Raw genomic sequence first — 14,860 nt, forward strand, 5'->3', positions numbered from 1 at the left:
TTTGGTGCCTTATTTTGTTTTTACATGTCGTCAAGTTTTATTTTTATTATGGCTAGGGGCCTCAGAAGCTGGAAGTGGCCTGGGCCTCTCCCGACCTCTAAGAGGGCCTGGCTCTGACAATCCACAACTGCTGGAACAGCCCCTTGGGAACTGTTGCAGATGGCATAGCTTAGAGCAGCCATGAGGCTGTTCTGGCAGCTGAGGATTGCCATTGGCAGCAAGGCTATAAAGGCTTGATATGTCAACCAGGGATCAGTAGGGGCAACTGATGTTATTAGTTCCTAATCAAGAGGAGGTGACGTACATGCCCCTGTGCAGAATAACCCTTATACTGGCTGATCCAGGCTATAGAGCTGCTTTATGCTGGTGGTGTGGCATGAGGTAACCATAGCCCAATCCAGAATTTGGTCGATGTTTCAGTAACGTGCCTAAGCTCTGCATAAACTCACACTCAGTGATTATTCAGCCCTTTGCCTCTTTGATGAAACTGCCAAAAAAGTGTCATTTGGTTCCAGTTATTATAGTGGCACACAATTCTTATCTACCTTCTAGATGCATTAAGAGTTGCACCATATATAGGACTCATCTTATTTTAAAAATCCTCACCAGCACTAGCTGGACTGATGATAACCAGTGCCACACCTATTAATAGGAATTATTTTCTTCCAGTCTAATGTAGACCCCGGAGGCCTCAATTCATTTCTTCTGAACGTTACTTGAAGACATGCACAGAGTCTTTGTAATGAAAAGCTTTCATTGCCCCCTGACAGAGATTTCAGATTGAAAACCTATTATACAAGTTAGAATAATGTGACTTTGTAGGCAGCCTATGACAGTTAGAGTGCACTGCACCAACACCTAGAATGTGTATTGCACTACTAGTCTATCTCAGAATAAATTAACACGTAATTGCTTTTTAACCAAATGAAATAAAAAATGGCAACACTTTAGCTGTTCTTAAAACATGCTGTAATGTACATGCACACAATTGAAAGATTAATAAAAAGCCTTTTATTTAATAAAAATATTTAATAAAAAATAGTGAAAGCTAAAAATCTATTCCAGATATGTAAGATAATTTCCTGATAATTTAAAAACAAACAACACCCCCCCATACACACACACACAGACACACACAGCTATCAGAAATGACAAAAAACAGTTTATATGATCTGCTTCCCCTGTAAAAAATATTCTCCCTAGAGCTGTATTGCTTACCCATTGTTTACTGCTGTCTGTCTCCTTTCAAAGCCACCCACAATGGTTCATTGCCATTATTTGTGGAGAAATTACAGTCTTGTGGTTAAAGCATAAGACAGGGAACCAGAAAAATCAGGGGTCCAATTCCCACTGTTGTCAATGATTTTGTGTGACCTCGGGTAACATTTTTCTTTGTACCTCAGTTTCCCTTTTTGTAAAATGGGGTTTATAATACTAACATATCTCACAAAGGTGTTGTGAGGCTTAAATGTTTCATTATACTCCTACTGAAGCCAACTGGATTTTTGTCATAGACTTCTGCAGTGCAGGGAGCAAGGCTGGGTCACTAATATTTCGAAAGCACTTAATCATCCAATTGTAAGCTCCAGGTAATAAGTTCATTGGAGCAGTTCTTGGTCTTATAGGTCTGTAAAGCATCATGTACAGGGGAATGTTATAATCATATGAAGAGGAGGAGGAAAGTGGTGGTGGTCAGGGACTCCCTCCTCAGGGGGACTGAGTCATCTATCTGCTGCCCTGACCGGGAAAACCGAGAGGTCTGCTGCTTGCCAGGATCTAGGATACACGATGTGACGGAGAGACTGCCGAGACTCGTCAAGCCCTCGGATCACTACCCCTTCCTGCTTCTCCACGTGGGCACCAATGATACTGCCAAGAATGACCTTGAGCGGATCACTGCAGACTACATGGCTCTGGGAAGAAGGATAAAGGAGTTTGAGGCGCAAGTGGTGTTCTCGTCCATCCTCCCTGTGCAAGGAAAAGGCCTGCGCAGAGACCGTCGAATCAACGAAGTCAACGAATGGCTACCCAGGTGGTGTTGGAGAGAAGGCTTTGGATTCTTCGACCCTGGGATGGTGTTCCAAGAAGGAGGAGTGCTAGGCAGAGACAGGCTCCATCTAACGAAGAGAGGGAAGAGCATCTTCGCCAGCAGGCTGGCTAACCTAGCGAGGAGGGCTTTAAACTAGGTTCATCAGGGGAAGGAGATCAAAGCCCTGAGCTAAGTGGGGAAATGGGATCCTGTGAGGAAGCACAAGCAGGAGAGCGCAAGAGGGGAGGACTCCTGTCTCATACTGAGAAAGAGGGACGATCGATGAGTTATCTTAAGTGCCTATACACAAATGCAAGAAGCCTGGGAAACAAGCAGGGAGAACTGGAAGTCCTGGCACAGTCAGGGAACTATGATGCAATTGGAATAACAGAGACTTGGTGGGATAACTCACATGACTGGAGTACTATCATGGATGGATATAAACTGTTCAGGAAGGACAGGCAGGGCAGAAAAGGTGGGGGAGTTGCATTGTATGTAAGAGAGGAGTATGACTGCTCAGAGCTCCGGTATGAAACTGCAGAAAAACATGAGGGTACATCTACACTACAGGGGGGAGTCGATTTAAGATACACAAATTCAGCTACGTGAATAGCGTAGTTGAATTCGACGTATCGCAGCCGACTTACCCCGTTGTGAGGACGGCGGCAAAATCGACTTCTGCGGCTTTCTGTCGGCGGCGCTTACTACCACCTCCGCTGGTGGAGTAAGAGCGCTGATTCGGGGATCGATTGTCGCGTCCCGACGGGACACGATAAATCGATCCCCGAGAGATCGATTTCTACCCGCCGATTCAGGCGGGTAGTATAGACCTAGCCTCAGTCTCTGGATAAAGTTGAGAAGTGTGAGCAACAAGGTTGATGTCCTGGTTGGAGTCTGCTATAGACCACCAGACCAGGGGGATGAGGTGGATGAGGCTTTCTACTGGCAACTAGCAGAAGTTGCTAGATCGCAGGCCCTGGTTCTCATGGGAGACTTTAATCACCCTGATATCTGCTGGGAGAGCAATACAGCGGTGCACAGACAATCCAGGAAGTTTTTGGAAAGTGTAGGGGACAATTTCCTGGTGCAAGTGCTGGAGGAACCAACTAGGGGCAGAGCTTTTCTTGACCTGCTGCTCACAAACAGGGAAGAATTAGTAGGGGAAGCAAAAGTGGATGGGAACCTGGGAGGCAGTGACCATGAGATGGTCGAGTTCAGGATCCTGACACAAGGAAGAAAGGAGAGCAGCAGAATACGGACCCTGGACTTCAGAAAAGCAGACTTTGACTCCCTCAGGGAACAGATGGGCAGGATCCCCTGGGAGAATAACATGAAGGGCAAAGGGGTCCAGGAAAGCTGGCTGTATTTTAAAGAATCCTTATTGCGGTTGCAGGAACAAACCATCCCGATGTGTAGAAAGAATAGTAAATATGGCAGGCGACTAGCTTGGCTAAACAGTGAAATCCTTGCTGATTTTAAACGCAAAAAAGAAGCTTACAAGAAGTGGAAGATTGGACAAATGACCAGGGAGGAGTATAAAAATATCACTCAGGCATGCAGGAGTGAAATCAGGAAGGCCAAATCACACTTGGAGTTGCAGCTAGCAAGAGATGTTAAGAGTAACAAGAAGGGTTTCTTCAGGTATGTTAGCAACAAGAAGGAAGTCAAGGAAAGTGTGGGCCCCTTACTGAATGAGGGAGGCAACCTAGTGACCGAGGATGTGGAAAAAGCTAATGTACTCAATGCTTTTTTTGCCTCTGTCTTCACGAACAAGGTCAGCTCCCAGACTGCTGCACTGGGCAGCACAATATGGGGAGAAGGTGACCAGCCCTCTGTGGAGAAAGAAGTGGTTCGGGACTATTTAGAAAAACTGGACATGCACAAGTCCATGGGGGCGGATGCGCTGCATCCGAGAGTGCTAAAGGAGTTGGCAGATGAGATTGCAGAGCCATTAGCCATTATTTTTGAAAACTCATGGCGATCAGGGGAGGTCCCAGATGACTGGAAAAAGGCTAATGTAGTGCCCATCTTTAAAAAAGGGAAGAAGGAGGATCCGGGGAACTACAGGCCAGTCAGCCTCACCTCAGTCCCTGGAAAAATCATGGACCAGGTCCTCAAGGAATCAATTATGAAACACTTAGAGGAGAGGAAAGTGATCAGGAACAGTCAGCATGGATTCACCAAGGGCAAGTCATGCCTAACTAACCTAATTGCCTTCTATGATGAGATAACTGGCTCTGTGGGTGAGGGGAAAGCAGTGGATGTATTATTCCTTGACTTTAGCAAAGCTTTTGATACGGTCTCCCACAGTATTCTTGCTGCCAAGTTAAAGAAGTATGGGCTGGATGAATGGACTGTAAGGTGGATAGAAAGCTGGCTAGATCGTCGGGCTCAACGGGTAGTGATCAATGGTTCCATGTCTAGTTGGCAGCCGGTTTCAAGCAGAGTGCCCCAAGGGTCAGTCTTGGGGTCGGTTTTGTTTAATATCTTTATTAATGATCTGGAGGATGGTGTGGACTGCACTCTCAGCAAGTTTGCAGATGACACTAAACTAGGAGGTGTGGTAGATACACTAGAGGGTAGGGATCGGATACAGAGGGACCTAGACAAATTAGAGGATTGGGCCAAAAAAAAAACTGATGAGGTTCAACAAGGACAAGTGCAGAGTTCTGCACTTAGGACGGAAGAATCCCAGGCACTGCTACAGCCTAGGGACCGAATGGCTAGGTAGCAGTTCTGCAGAAAAAAGACCTAGGGGTCACAGTGGACGAGAAGCTGGATATGAGTCAACAGTGTGCTCTTGTTGCCAAGAAGGCTAACGGCATTTTGGGCTGTATAAGTAGGGGCATTGCCAGCAGATCGAGGAACGTGATCGTTCCCCTTTATTCGACATTGGTGAGGCCTCATCTGGAATACTGTGTCCAGTTTTGGGCCCCACACTACAACAAGGATGTGGAAAAATTGGAAAGAGTCCAGCGGAGGGCAACAAAAATGATTAGGGGTCTGGAGCACATGACTTATGAGGAGATGCTGAGGGAACTGGGATTGTTTAGTCTCCAGAAGAGAAGAACAAGGTGGGATTTGATAGCAGCCTTCAACTACCTGAAGGGGGTTCCAAGGAGGATGAAGCTCGGCTGTTCTCAGTGGTGGCAGATGACAGAACAAGGAGCAATGGTCTCAAGTTGCAGTGTGGGAAGTCCAGGTTGGATATTAGGAAACACTGTTTCACTAGGAAGGTGGTGAAGCACTGGAATGCGTTACCTAGGGAGGTGGTGGAGTCTCGTTCCTTGGAGGTTTTTAAGGCCTGGCTTGACAAAGCCCTGGCTGGGATGATTTAGTTGGGAATTGGTCCTGCTTTGAGCAGGGGGTTGGACTAGATGACCTCTTGAGGTCCCTTCCAACCCTGATATTCTATGATTCTATGAAGTATAGTATCTATTTAATATCTGACAAATCCTTTATCTGTGGGACAATATCATGAGCATGCCAAAGGATGGAATCAATCTGTTGGGTCTTTTCAATATCTGTATTTTCTGATCCCATTCTCATGCATCATCTTGAAATGCTAAAGACATTTTTACATTGCACCATAAGACTAACAGCAGAAGGATGTAAGTTAAAAAACCAAACCATCAGTCAGGTCAAGAGTCTCAGCAACAGTATCACTAGGCATGGCAGGGAGCATGCTGGAGCAGAGGCATGCAGAAGAGGGAAAGGAAGAAGAGGGGATATTTAAGAAAAAACTGCAATACTGAGCTATGAGGTGCAGCAAGGAATGAGGCTCACAGGCCTCAACTGTAATGAAGAGTGAGATCATTGCTAATTATAAGTCCTCACTACAACAATGCTGCCTAAGAAAAGGGAGTGGAGGAGAAAAGGAGACTAAAAGCTGTATACCAAAGGATCTCTTTTTAAAATAACTTAAATGAGCTAAGCGAGTTAATCCTTTCTCTGGCTGCTGATCGTAAGTGAAATGAGTTAGCTGATGACACTTCACTCATTAGTGAGTGTGACAGGGTCGGTAGCTCACCGCTGTGGCGCCTCCTCCTGGCCGCTTCGGGGAATTAGTTTTGCGCCAGTAGAGCGCCCTCTTTGGGTGGCGTTCCGCCTGTCGTCTCGCCTCTGTGGGGTGCACGGACTTGCGTTGCTCCCGACGTCGGCGTCCTCTTCTGGAACACTGCCCTCCGGCAGTGTCCCTCTGTCCAATCACACCCCCTTCCGGGGGGGGGTAAACAACAGCCCCACACCTTCAAGTCCGATCCTCACCGTCTAGGATCTGGTGTGGTTCTGACCGGCCGCTCCCTGCGGCCCGTGGCTGTGCGTGGGGTAGCACAGCAAACAAAGGGGGAAAAGGGGGGGGGGGACTCAGGCCCGCCCACTACTCTGAGTCCCGGTCCAGAGGCCCTCGTGTGACAGTCTCACTGTCTTCCTTCTCCTTCCTCCTCTGACTATCCCTCTGGACCGCTTCCCCAACAGCCCTTCGCTACGTCAGGCCTCCTCCTCCCAGGCCTGCCGCCTAGCAGGCTATAGAGTAGGGCCTTCTCCCACTCTCTCAGGCTGGCCTGCACTGCGCTGTCCGTGGTGCTGGCCTCCCAGCTCTGGAGACAGACCTTCCCCTCTGAAGGCCTGGGACAGACTGACTGCTCCTGCTCTGGGCAGCCTTTTATATGGCTAAGCCGGGCTCTGATTGGCTGACTCCTATCTGCCTTTCTATTGGCTCCCAGTAAGCCCTCTCCTGATTGGCCGCGCATCTACGCAGGCGCCTAGGCCTGCCGCAGCCCAGTCTCTCTAGGTGTGGGGTAATCGCCCCACCACAGTGAGCAATAGAAAAATCACTGAATATTCAGCATATTGTTACTCTTGGTCCTAGATCATCCAAAACCGTAAAGATGTGGCAGGTTATTCCTTGCCCATCCTTTCCAGCAATCTATTTGCACACTAGTTCCAGGGCACATGCAGGCTCTTGACTGTAATAGTGATGATTCTATATTCCACACAGGATCACGCCCCTCTGCATGCTACTTCCTGAGAAGCGGCAAATGTTACACAGAAAACTCAAAGATACAGGTGAAACCATCTAACAAAACAAGGATAATATGATCTGAAACAACTAGTGCTACTGCAAGGAACATTGCAGTAATAACCATAAATCCACTTAATCAAGGGGCGATGAATAGGATCATGAGCTGAAATGGCAGTTACATGTATCAATATACAAACTTATAAAAGGAGGACACCTCAGCATTAGTAGGATGAGGAAATACAAATAAGGAAAAGGGGGAAAAAACCCTTCTGAACATGCATTAGATATAGGGGCGTTAGTGTAACATATTATAAAAGTTGCATCCCAGACTGTGGGCAGTAGGAGGGAGCCCTTGGGAGGTGCCAGAATGATGGTCACTGGTGATGTTGATGAGGAAGACTATGGTCAGGGCCAGCCTTACTGAAAATGGCGCTCTGGGAAAAATTGTATTTTGCCCCCCATCACCTCTGGCCCCCAGGGGCTCCCTGGTTTCCCCCTTCCCCTGCAATCACCTCTGGGCCCCGCTGCCTCCCCAGTGTTTAATTTGTATTGAAATAGAAGCAGCCCTGGCACATGTTAAGCACTGGCACAGTGGCCTGATACCGGTGGGTGTTGGCCGAGCACCCAGCTCTGAAGGCAACGCCACTGCCACCCGCAGCGCAGAAGTAAGGGTGGCATGGTATATTGCCACCCTTACTTCTGCGCTGCTGCTGGGCATGTGCTCAAGGCAGGCTTCACACTGTCACACTGGGGCTGCATCTTGCCAGAGCCCTCACTCCTCCTGCAGCCCTCTCGCCACTCCTGGCTCACTAGAGTGCCATTTCAGATTTTGGGAGGGGAGGGAGAGGGAGGAGGAAACTAACTGTGATTCCAGGGACTGTTTAGGCACCTGTAAAAAGAAACAGAGGGTCCTGTGGCACCTTTAAGACTAACAGAAGTATTGGAGCATAAGCTTTTCGTGGGTGAATGCCCACTTCATCAGACACAAGTCACCTGAAAATTCTAGGGTTTTGGGGCCTTTTTGGCGCTGATAACTTAGGAATTAGCTGACAGGAGCATGGTATCTAAAAACTTATATGGTACACTAAAAACTTACAACCTATATTAGCACAATGTCTACACAGACACTGCGTCACCCTAACTGCACCGACATAAGCCCTATGCCTCTCGTGGAGGTGGAGTTATTATGTCGGTGTAGTAGAGCACTTACATTGGTGGGACAAGGCTGTAGTGTGTACACTGACATAATTAGGTCGATGTAAGCTGCTTTAGGTTAGCCTAACTGTGTAGTGTAGACCAGGCCTGAGTTTGTCTATACCTCAGATAAGTTCTCTGCAAAATGGGGATAATACTCCTGTCTATCTCACAAGGTTGTTGTGAGAATTAATATTAGTAAAGCACTTTGAGAACTTCAACTGAAAGGTGTTCAGTGAAAAGTATTACTGTTGTTTTATATAACTGACTTGGTTATGCTGTCTATCTGTAAAAGCACGCTTCACTTAAAATGTAGCAAAACACACTGCCTTGCCAGGTAATTCCCTGTTTGGACTGACAATGAAATATACATAGTTTAATTACCTAACATAACAACCAAAATGATTTTAATGAATTTACAAATGTACTCACCTCCTTTGTAAGGCACTTAGTGACCTACAGGCAGTGCTGTGTAAGATCTCGGTATTATTATTCTTAGGGCTTGGTCCTGCTCCCATTCAAGCCAATGGGAGTTTTGCAGATGATTTCAATGGGCAGGTCTGGCCCCACAGTGTGTTTCTGAAAGCATCTAGTGTTGTATAACCACTACAGCTGTAATCACTGTATCATATTGTATGATCACTACCTACTAGACTTGTCATGCTATATGAGTTATAGTAAACAGATACAAGTAAATAGGTTTATATATAGCTAAACTGATACAATATAACAGCATCTATATACAATGGGTGCACTTAAGAAGATTCTACCATCTGGAAAGATTTTACTGGTCCTGCTGCTATTTCTCATTATAAATATAGGAAATCTCTCATATACCAGTAAAAACTTTCAAATTAATAGAAACTTACTTAATGGAACCACTGTACAATACTAATTCTTTATAGTATTATTATGTTTCACAGAAATGCAGGGACAAGGATAATGATACACTGTAACTAGCAAATAGTGTATTGGCTATTCATTTCTCTCAGCACAAAACCAAAAAAGAATAGCTAATGCTATTAAGGAAATGAACGTGCACAAAAAATATTAACATGATACTGTAGATATAAATTTTCAGGGCATCACAGAGTGGCTTCTAACCTTTGCATGTCACCAGTCACTGTCCAGAACTCTAGCTACACCAGTATTAAAAATGAAAGAGGTAATTAACATTAAAAACATTTTACTCTAATACATAAATAAATTGCTATGTGTTTTAAAGATAATGCACAACATAATAAATGGAGAGATACTCTGGTTATTTCCATACATTAGTTCTGACCATTATGACAGTGCATAACTAATGTTAGGCTCTGCCGTATGGGGGTTACAGTGGTATCCCTGTCTCATGGAAACAACCTATTGGTTCCACTTGCTCTTTTTGTACATTGCCTACATAGAGATTACAAGGCCATTAGGAATATTGCAATGCTGCCACACAACCAAATTCAAATACTTTGAATGTTGTCACCAATAAAATGAAATTACAAACAAAAACAAACCAACAAGCTTTTCATTTACAGGCAATGTAGCGTTGCAGAAGAGCAGAATGCAAATAAAAGGGATGCAAAGCCTTTTAATGTGCTGCAGTGACTCCACAGTTTATCCCCTACTAATTTGGTTTTAGTGAGGACATTCTGGCTGCTATCAATAAGGAGAAAGGACAATAATTTGGTACTCCAAGGGAATGTGAGGCTCGGAACCACACACTTCTTAACTGAATAGCCTTGAACTTAATCCAGGATTACTCAGATGCATGAGAATTGTTAGAAGACTGGAAACAACATCTCTAGCTCTGTCTTTGTATTGTAACCTTCATCATGGTATCAGCTTGCAGTGAAACCTGAATATCCTAACGGGATTAAACATAAAAGAAAGTTTTAAAAAAAAGTCTCTGGATTAGAATTCTAACTGAAGCCTACTGTGAGAAAGACCACACCACTGTCATTGACCTTTCTCTTCCTAGGCATGATCCCAGTTGTGCATAGTCAAGTATCCAAAGGAGAATCCATCAGTTCACAGTGTATTTATCCTTTTGCTTCTGGAACAGGTGTCTGGTTACTAAGAGAACAAGCATGGAAGCCACTGAACAGTGACTATAACAAATGCTGCCTGTGTGTGTAATGTACTCCAATACAGAAAGTGTAATATAATTATAATATTTGGAGCACTTAAAATATGTTTCCTATCAATAAATCACCATAAACAAAAGAGTGTTTGCTCTAGCAAATACGGATGAAGCAAAAAAGAAATGCAATATCTTGGCATTTTTATGGTGCCATTTTTACCTCCAGTTCGAAACCTTAATAACTTTGGGTTTTTTAGATTTAATAAGATAGTTTCTGAAATGTTTGCCTTCAACATACCTAAAAAGAAATGCTTCTTTAAAATCACATGCTGCATCTTCACAATCCCCATTAGATACCTCAAAAATGCTTTTCTTCTCATATTTATTTTTAGCTATTAAAGACCTCCATAGCTCTGAACAATTACATGATACATTTAATTAGGAAAAAACTTTTCACATATGAGCATACAAATGCAGTTCAAGCAAAAGGAACTTATACAGCACTTTTCATGATAAGCATTCCAGATCTCTCAACAGTGCTTCAAAGATATGGCATGAGGGCGCATACATACTAAAATAAAACTTTAACAACAGTGTAAACTGTAATGTGGGAGAACATACATTAGCACAAATTCCTATTCCTGGAACCAGATATATGCTCAAGATGGGTGATAGGAGTGGCTTTTCTCATCTTCACAGACAATTCTGGTTTCCAAGTAGCATATGATATACCCTCCCACTGCTGCTCTCCTGTTTTACTCCGATTCACTACTGACATCAGGCAAGTCACTGGGCCACCTTCAAATGCTTTGTTGGCTTAGATCTCATGAGCAACTCTTAATCCTCTCCTGACTGTAATTTGCTCCCTACCCTTATCACTTATGAAAGTACATCACTGCCTTAATTCAGGCAAGTAGGATTTATGAAAATCGGCACTACTATACATCAAGAAAACTGATAGGCGCACTTCCACACCTTTTATATCACTTGTGCATTTAAACTTATTTCAAGACTACATACCTGTTTTTAGTTACTGAAAGAGTAACTATTGCCAAAACTTTTCCATAATCATACTTTTCAACATGCCAAAACTTAATGAGGAAAAGAAGACCCAGTCAGAATCAATTTTGGGTCCTTTTTAGTAAAGATTAAGAAAATAACACGTCTCCAAAAAAGAACACTAAAAACAATCCCTAATTGTAGAACAGACCACCTACAAAGAAAGAGGCCTCATCAGGCAATATAAAGAAAAAGGTTATTTATATTCTGCAATCAATTGCTCATTCCTATAGCATCACTGGATTTCCTGAAAACTATACAAAAGCTCCAACAACAAATTAATTCAAAATGTGTGGAACACTAGCCGGCATAATTCACCTTTGTGGAAATAGTGCCTGGGTTTCATGATGCAGGTACATGATATAAAGCAAAAGATTAGATTAGACACATAGATGTTAAGCTCAGTGAAGATTTGGTTATTATATCTCTGAACATGCCGGGCTGAACTCTGGCTCCATATCAGAGACTCTCCTCTGGGACTGGATTTGATTTCAATCTGAGAACAAAATTATCCCTTTCAACCTATAGTGTGGGTTTATAGAATATTTTGCATTGGTTACATATAAGAATCAGAGAAGAGAATTTTACCATACATTTGCATTGATGATTTTGTTTTTTAAGGACCCTGTGGACTGACTTCGTTACTGCCAACTACATAATTTCCCAACAACACTGACAACCTCTCCTTGCTGCTGTTGCAAGCCTTGTTGCTTATTTCTTCACAATACCTTTTCTTTTAAAATTACACCCTTTTCTGTCCCAAAATCTAAAACATGTGTCAGCTCCCACTTTGATTACTCTAACTTCCTCTGTAGTATGTTGAGAAAAACTGGAGAAAAAGAATCAGGTTTTAAAAGGGGGATATTTGGTGTAAGTCAGGAAGTTTTGTGATACAAATAAAAATGGCAGAGTCTGAGCCCACAATGCTGAGTTTAATAAAGCCCTATTGCTTACAATCCTGCCCGCTTGCAATAATATAATTTAGCGCTATTGAAATAATCTCTCTGGGATCCCTATAACACCTCCCCACTCTTCAATCTATTCAAAACTCCACAAACCAAGTTATCTTTCTTGCCTATTGTCACTTTCCTCTTGGAATCTCTCCACTGATTTCCCCTTCCCCACCATATCAAGTTTTAACTTCTAGTGCTCAGCCTTCAAAGACCTGCACAAAGCTGTCCTGACCTACATCTCAGATCTCATATCCTAGCACATTCTCCTTTACCACCTTTGCTCCACTAACAATGAAACCTCAGTGCCCCTTTATTTTAATTTTCCTACTCTCATCTTCTATGCTGACCCTTATGTATGAAATGTCCTTCCAACTGCAGTGTGCCAGACCCTAAGATTTTCTTCATTCAGATCCCTTCTAAAGGCTCAATGCTTCCATAAGGATCCATATATACATTAGATATATATTTGCATACAATATATATTTGCATACATATATAATGCATTTGCATACACACACACACTTAAAAAAATCTAAGCTAAGGTCATTCCTTCCTTTGGCCTCCCCTGTGTGTTTTCACTTTATATGTTTGTCTTCTAGACTATACATTTTTCATTCATAAATCATTTTGACATCTGTATCTTGACCAGAACTGACCTCACTGTCAGCACTAAGCAAAGAATAAATGAATACATAATCACAATCATAACGATCAAAACATTGCCATCAACTCCACAGATGATCATAGTTACAGAAACTCTACTACATCTGTCCTGATAACTCTGATGCTTCTTACAAAGAAAGATACAATATCGTGGCAAGTAGGATTTCAGTTGACCAAGGTCATGGCAACTTAGCTTGGAGTTTTCCAATGCATACAAAGTACAAAAGCTACTGATGTACAATTTATATTTATAGCCAAAAAACTTCATAATCCCCCTATTTTATACAATACGGATTGAGAATTTCCAAAGAGTTAGGGGACCTCATTGTAATCTAAACAGGTTCCATGTTGGCTTCAATTCAGTTACTTCTGATTTACACCAGTGTAAGTGAGATCATAATCAGGCCATATACATATATAAAGTGTATATTTGAAGAAAAAGCAAACAGTACCTGCACAAAACCACACACCATATAGTCCTCAAACAAAGGCAGACTCGGGCGGTCTTCTCGATAGACAGTGATTTTATAGTTGCTCAAAACCTCGGAGTTGGAATGCGAGTTATCTGTTACTAGAATAGCGATTTTATTAATTCCCAGGCCGAGGGGGTAGTTAGCAACACTGCAAGGGAAAACAACAATAGAAAGTGATAGGCCCATTGTTAAATCAGTCAAGATTTGAACAGTACTTTCCTCTGCAATTTACATGGACCTCAGCTTTTAAGATTTCTATTAATAATGTTCATTTCCATGGTTTCAGATGAATAACAGTGTAAAGTATGGCTTGCAAAGGCATTTTTTAAAAAAATCTTGCAATAAAGCAAAAATGTGCCAGAAACAATCTAAAAATGTCATGTTACTTTAGCTTGCAACTTAGATAGAAGAGAGAGCTTCAGAGTTAGCAAGTCAGTCAGGCAACTATGACAAGAAAATTGTGAATGATGCAACTAGGGACAATAGTTTCTTGCAGTTTCAAATCAGTGATGAAGTGAGGAGGGAGACAAATGAGATTGAAAGGTTTAGCTAGCCCTCAAAATTGTGCACTGTCCAAGAATGATGGAGTCCCAAATAAACCATTTAACATGATAGACAAGAGCAGTGCCGGAGAGGTTTTTGCTCTGCAGTGAACTAAGAATAGTTGGAACTAACAGAATTTGAACTTTTAATGCTTTTACTTCTTAATAAATATTTATATAACCTCTTTTGTTCAGAAGGCTCTCAAACTATTTTGAAAACTCTTATTATATAGCATACATGTCTATATGTGTATCGATCACTCCATGCACGCAACTCTGGGGTATCCTGTGGCAGCCAGTTTACATCAAAAATGTTATGTGACAGGGTTTTGTGTTCGTTCTTTTTTTTAATGAGAAGTCAAGAAAAACTTCTCTAATAGAAATCACAGGAAGAGTATTAGATTAATAATAAAAGATATTGGCCAGGACACCAGGACAAACCCCCATAGTTTTGCAGAAAGGACCATAAGACCTTCAATGACCACAACTGCTCAGGTCCTCTGTTTTACACACCACCAAAGGCAGCACCTCCAATAGGTCCCTTACACCATGGTGGAATGCTGGCCCTATACTGACTAAGACAGAAGGGCTGTACCAAGTGAATCACCATAGCCACTTCCAGCAGCTCCTGGGTTCACCTTGAAAATCTTCTGTTCAGTTACTGATGAGATCCAGTGCTGTTTAGCTTATATAATTTGGACCCTGAATATTTTACCAACAACCATGCTCCCCGTCTACACTCAGACCATTGGTGGTGTGAGTAGTTTTATGTAGAAGTTGGAGGGAGATTCTAACAGTTTGGGGTTTTGTTAACTGGAATTTAACAGTGACTGTGATTGTAATGGGTACATCT

At 42.8% G+C, this 14,860-nt stretch overlaps 1 protein-coding gene across 4 annotated transcripts in view; it reads right to left on the bottom strand.

Moving 5' to 3' along the window:
* Positions 1-14,860, bottom strand: part of CPED1 (cadherin like and PC-esterase domain containing 1) — a 202,951-nt gene that overhangs the window by 93,729 nt on the left and 94,362 nt on the right. For all 4 annotated transcript variants that reach the window (XR_004645491.1, XM_034768566.1, XM_034768576.1 and 1 more), the window contains exon 17: positions 13,445-13,613. Coding sequence is in view for 3 of the 4 variants with exons in the window: in XM_034768566.1 (XP_034624457.1) it covers positions 13,445-13,613 (169 nt within the window). In the remaining variant the exon portion in view is untranslated. The remainder of the gene's footprint in view (positions 1-13,444; positions 13,614-14,860) is intronic.

This window comes from Trachemys scripta, chromosome 1, assembly GCF_013100865.1.
Source record: "Trachemys scripta elegans isolate TJP31775 chromosome 1, CAS_Tse_1.0, whole genome shotgun sequence".
Taxonomy (NCBI): Eukaryota; Metazoa; Chordata; order Testudines; family Emydidae; genus Trachemys; species Trachemys scripta.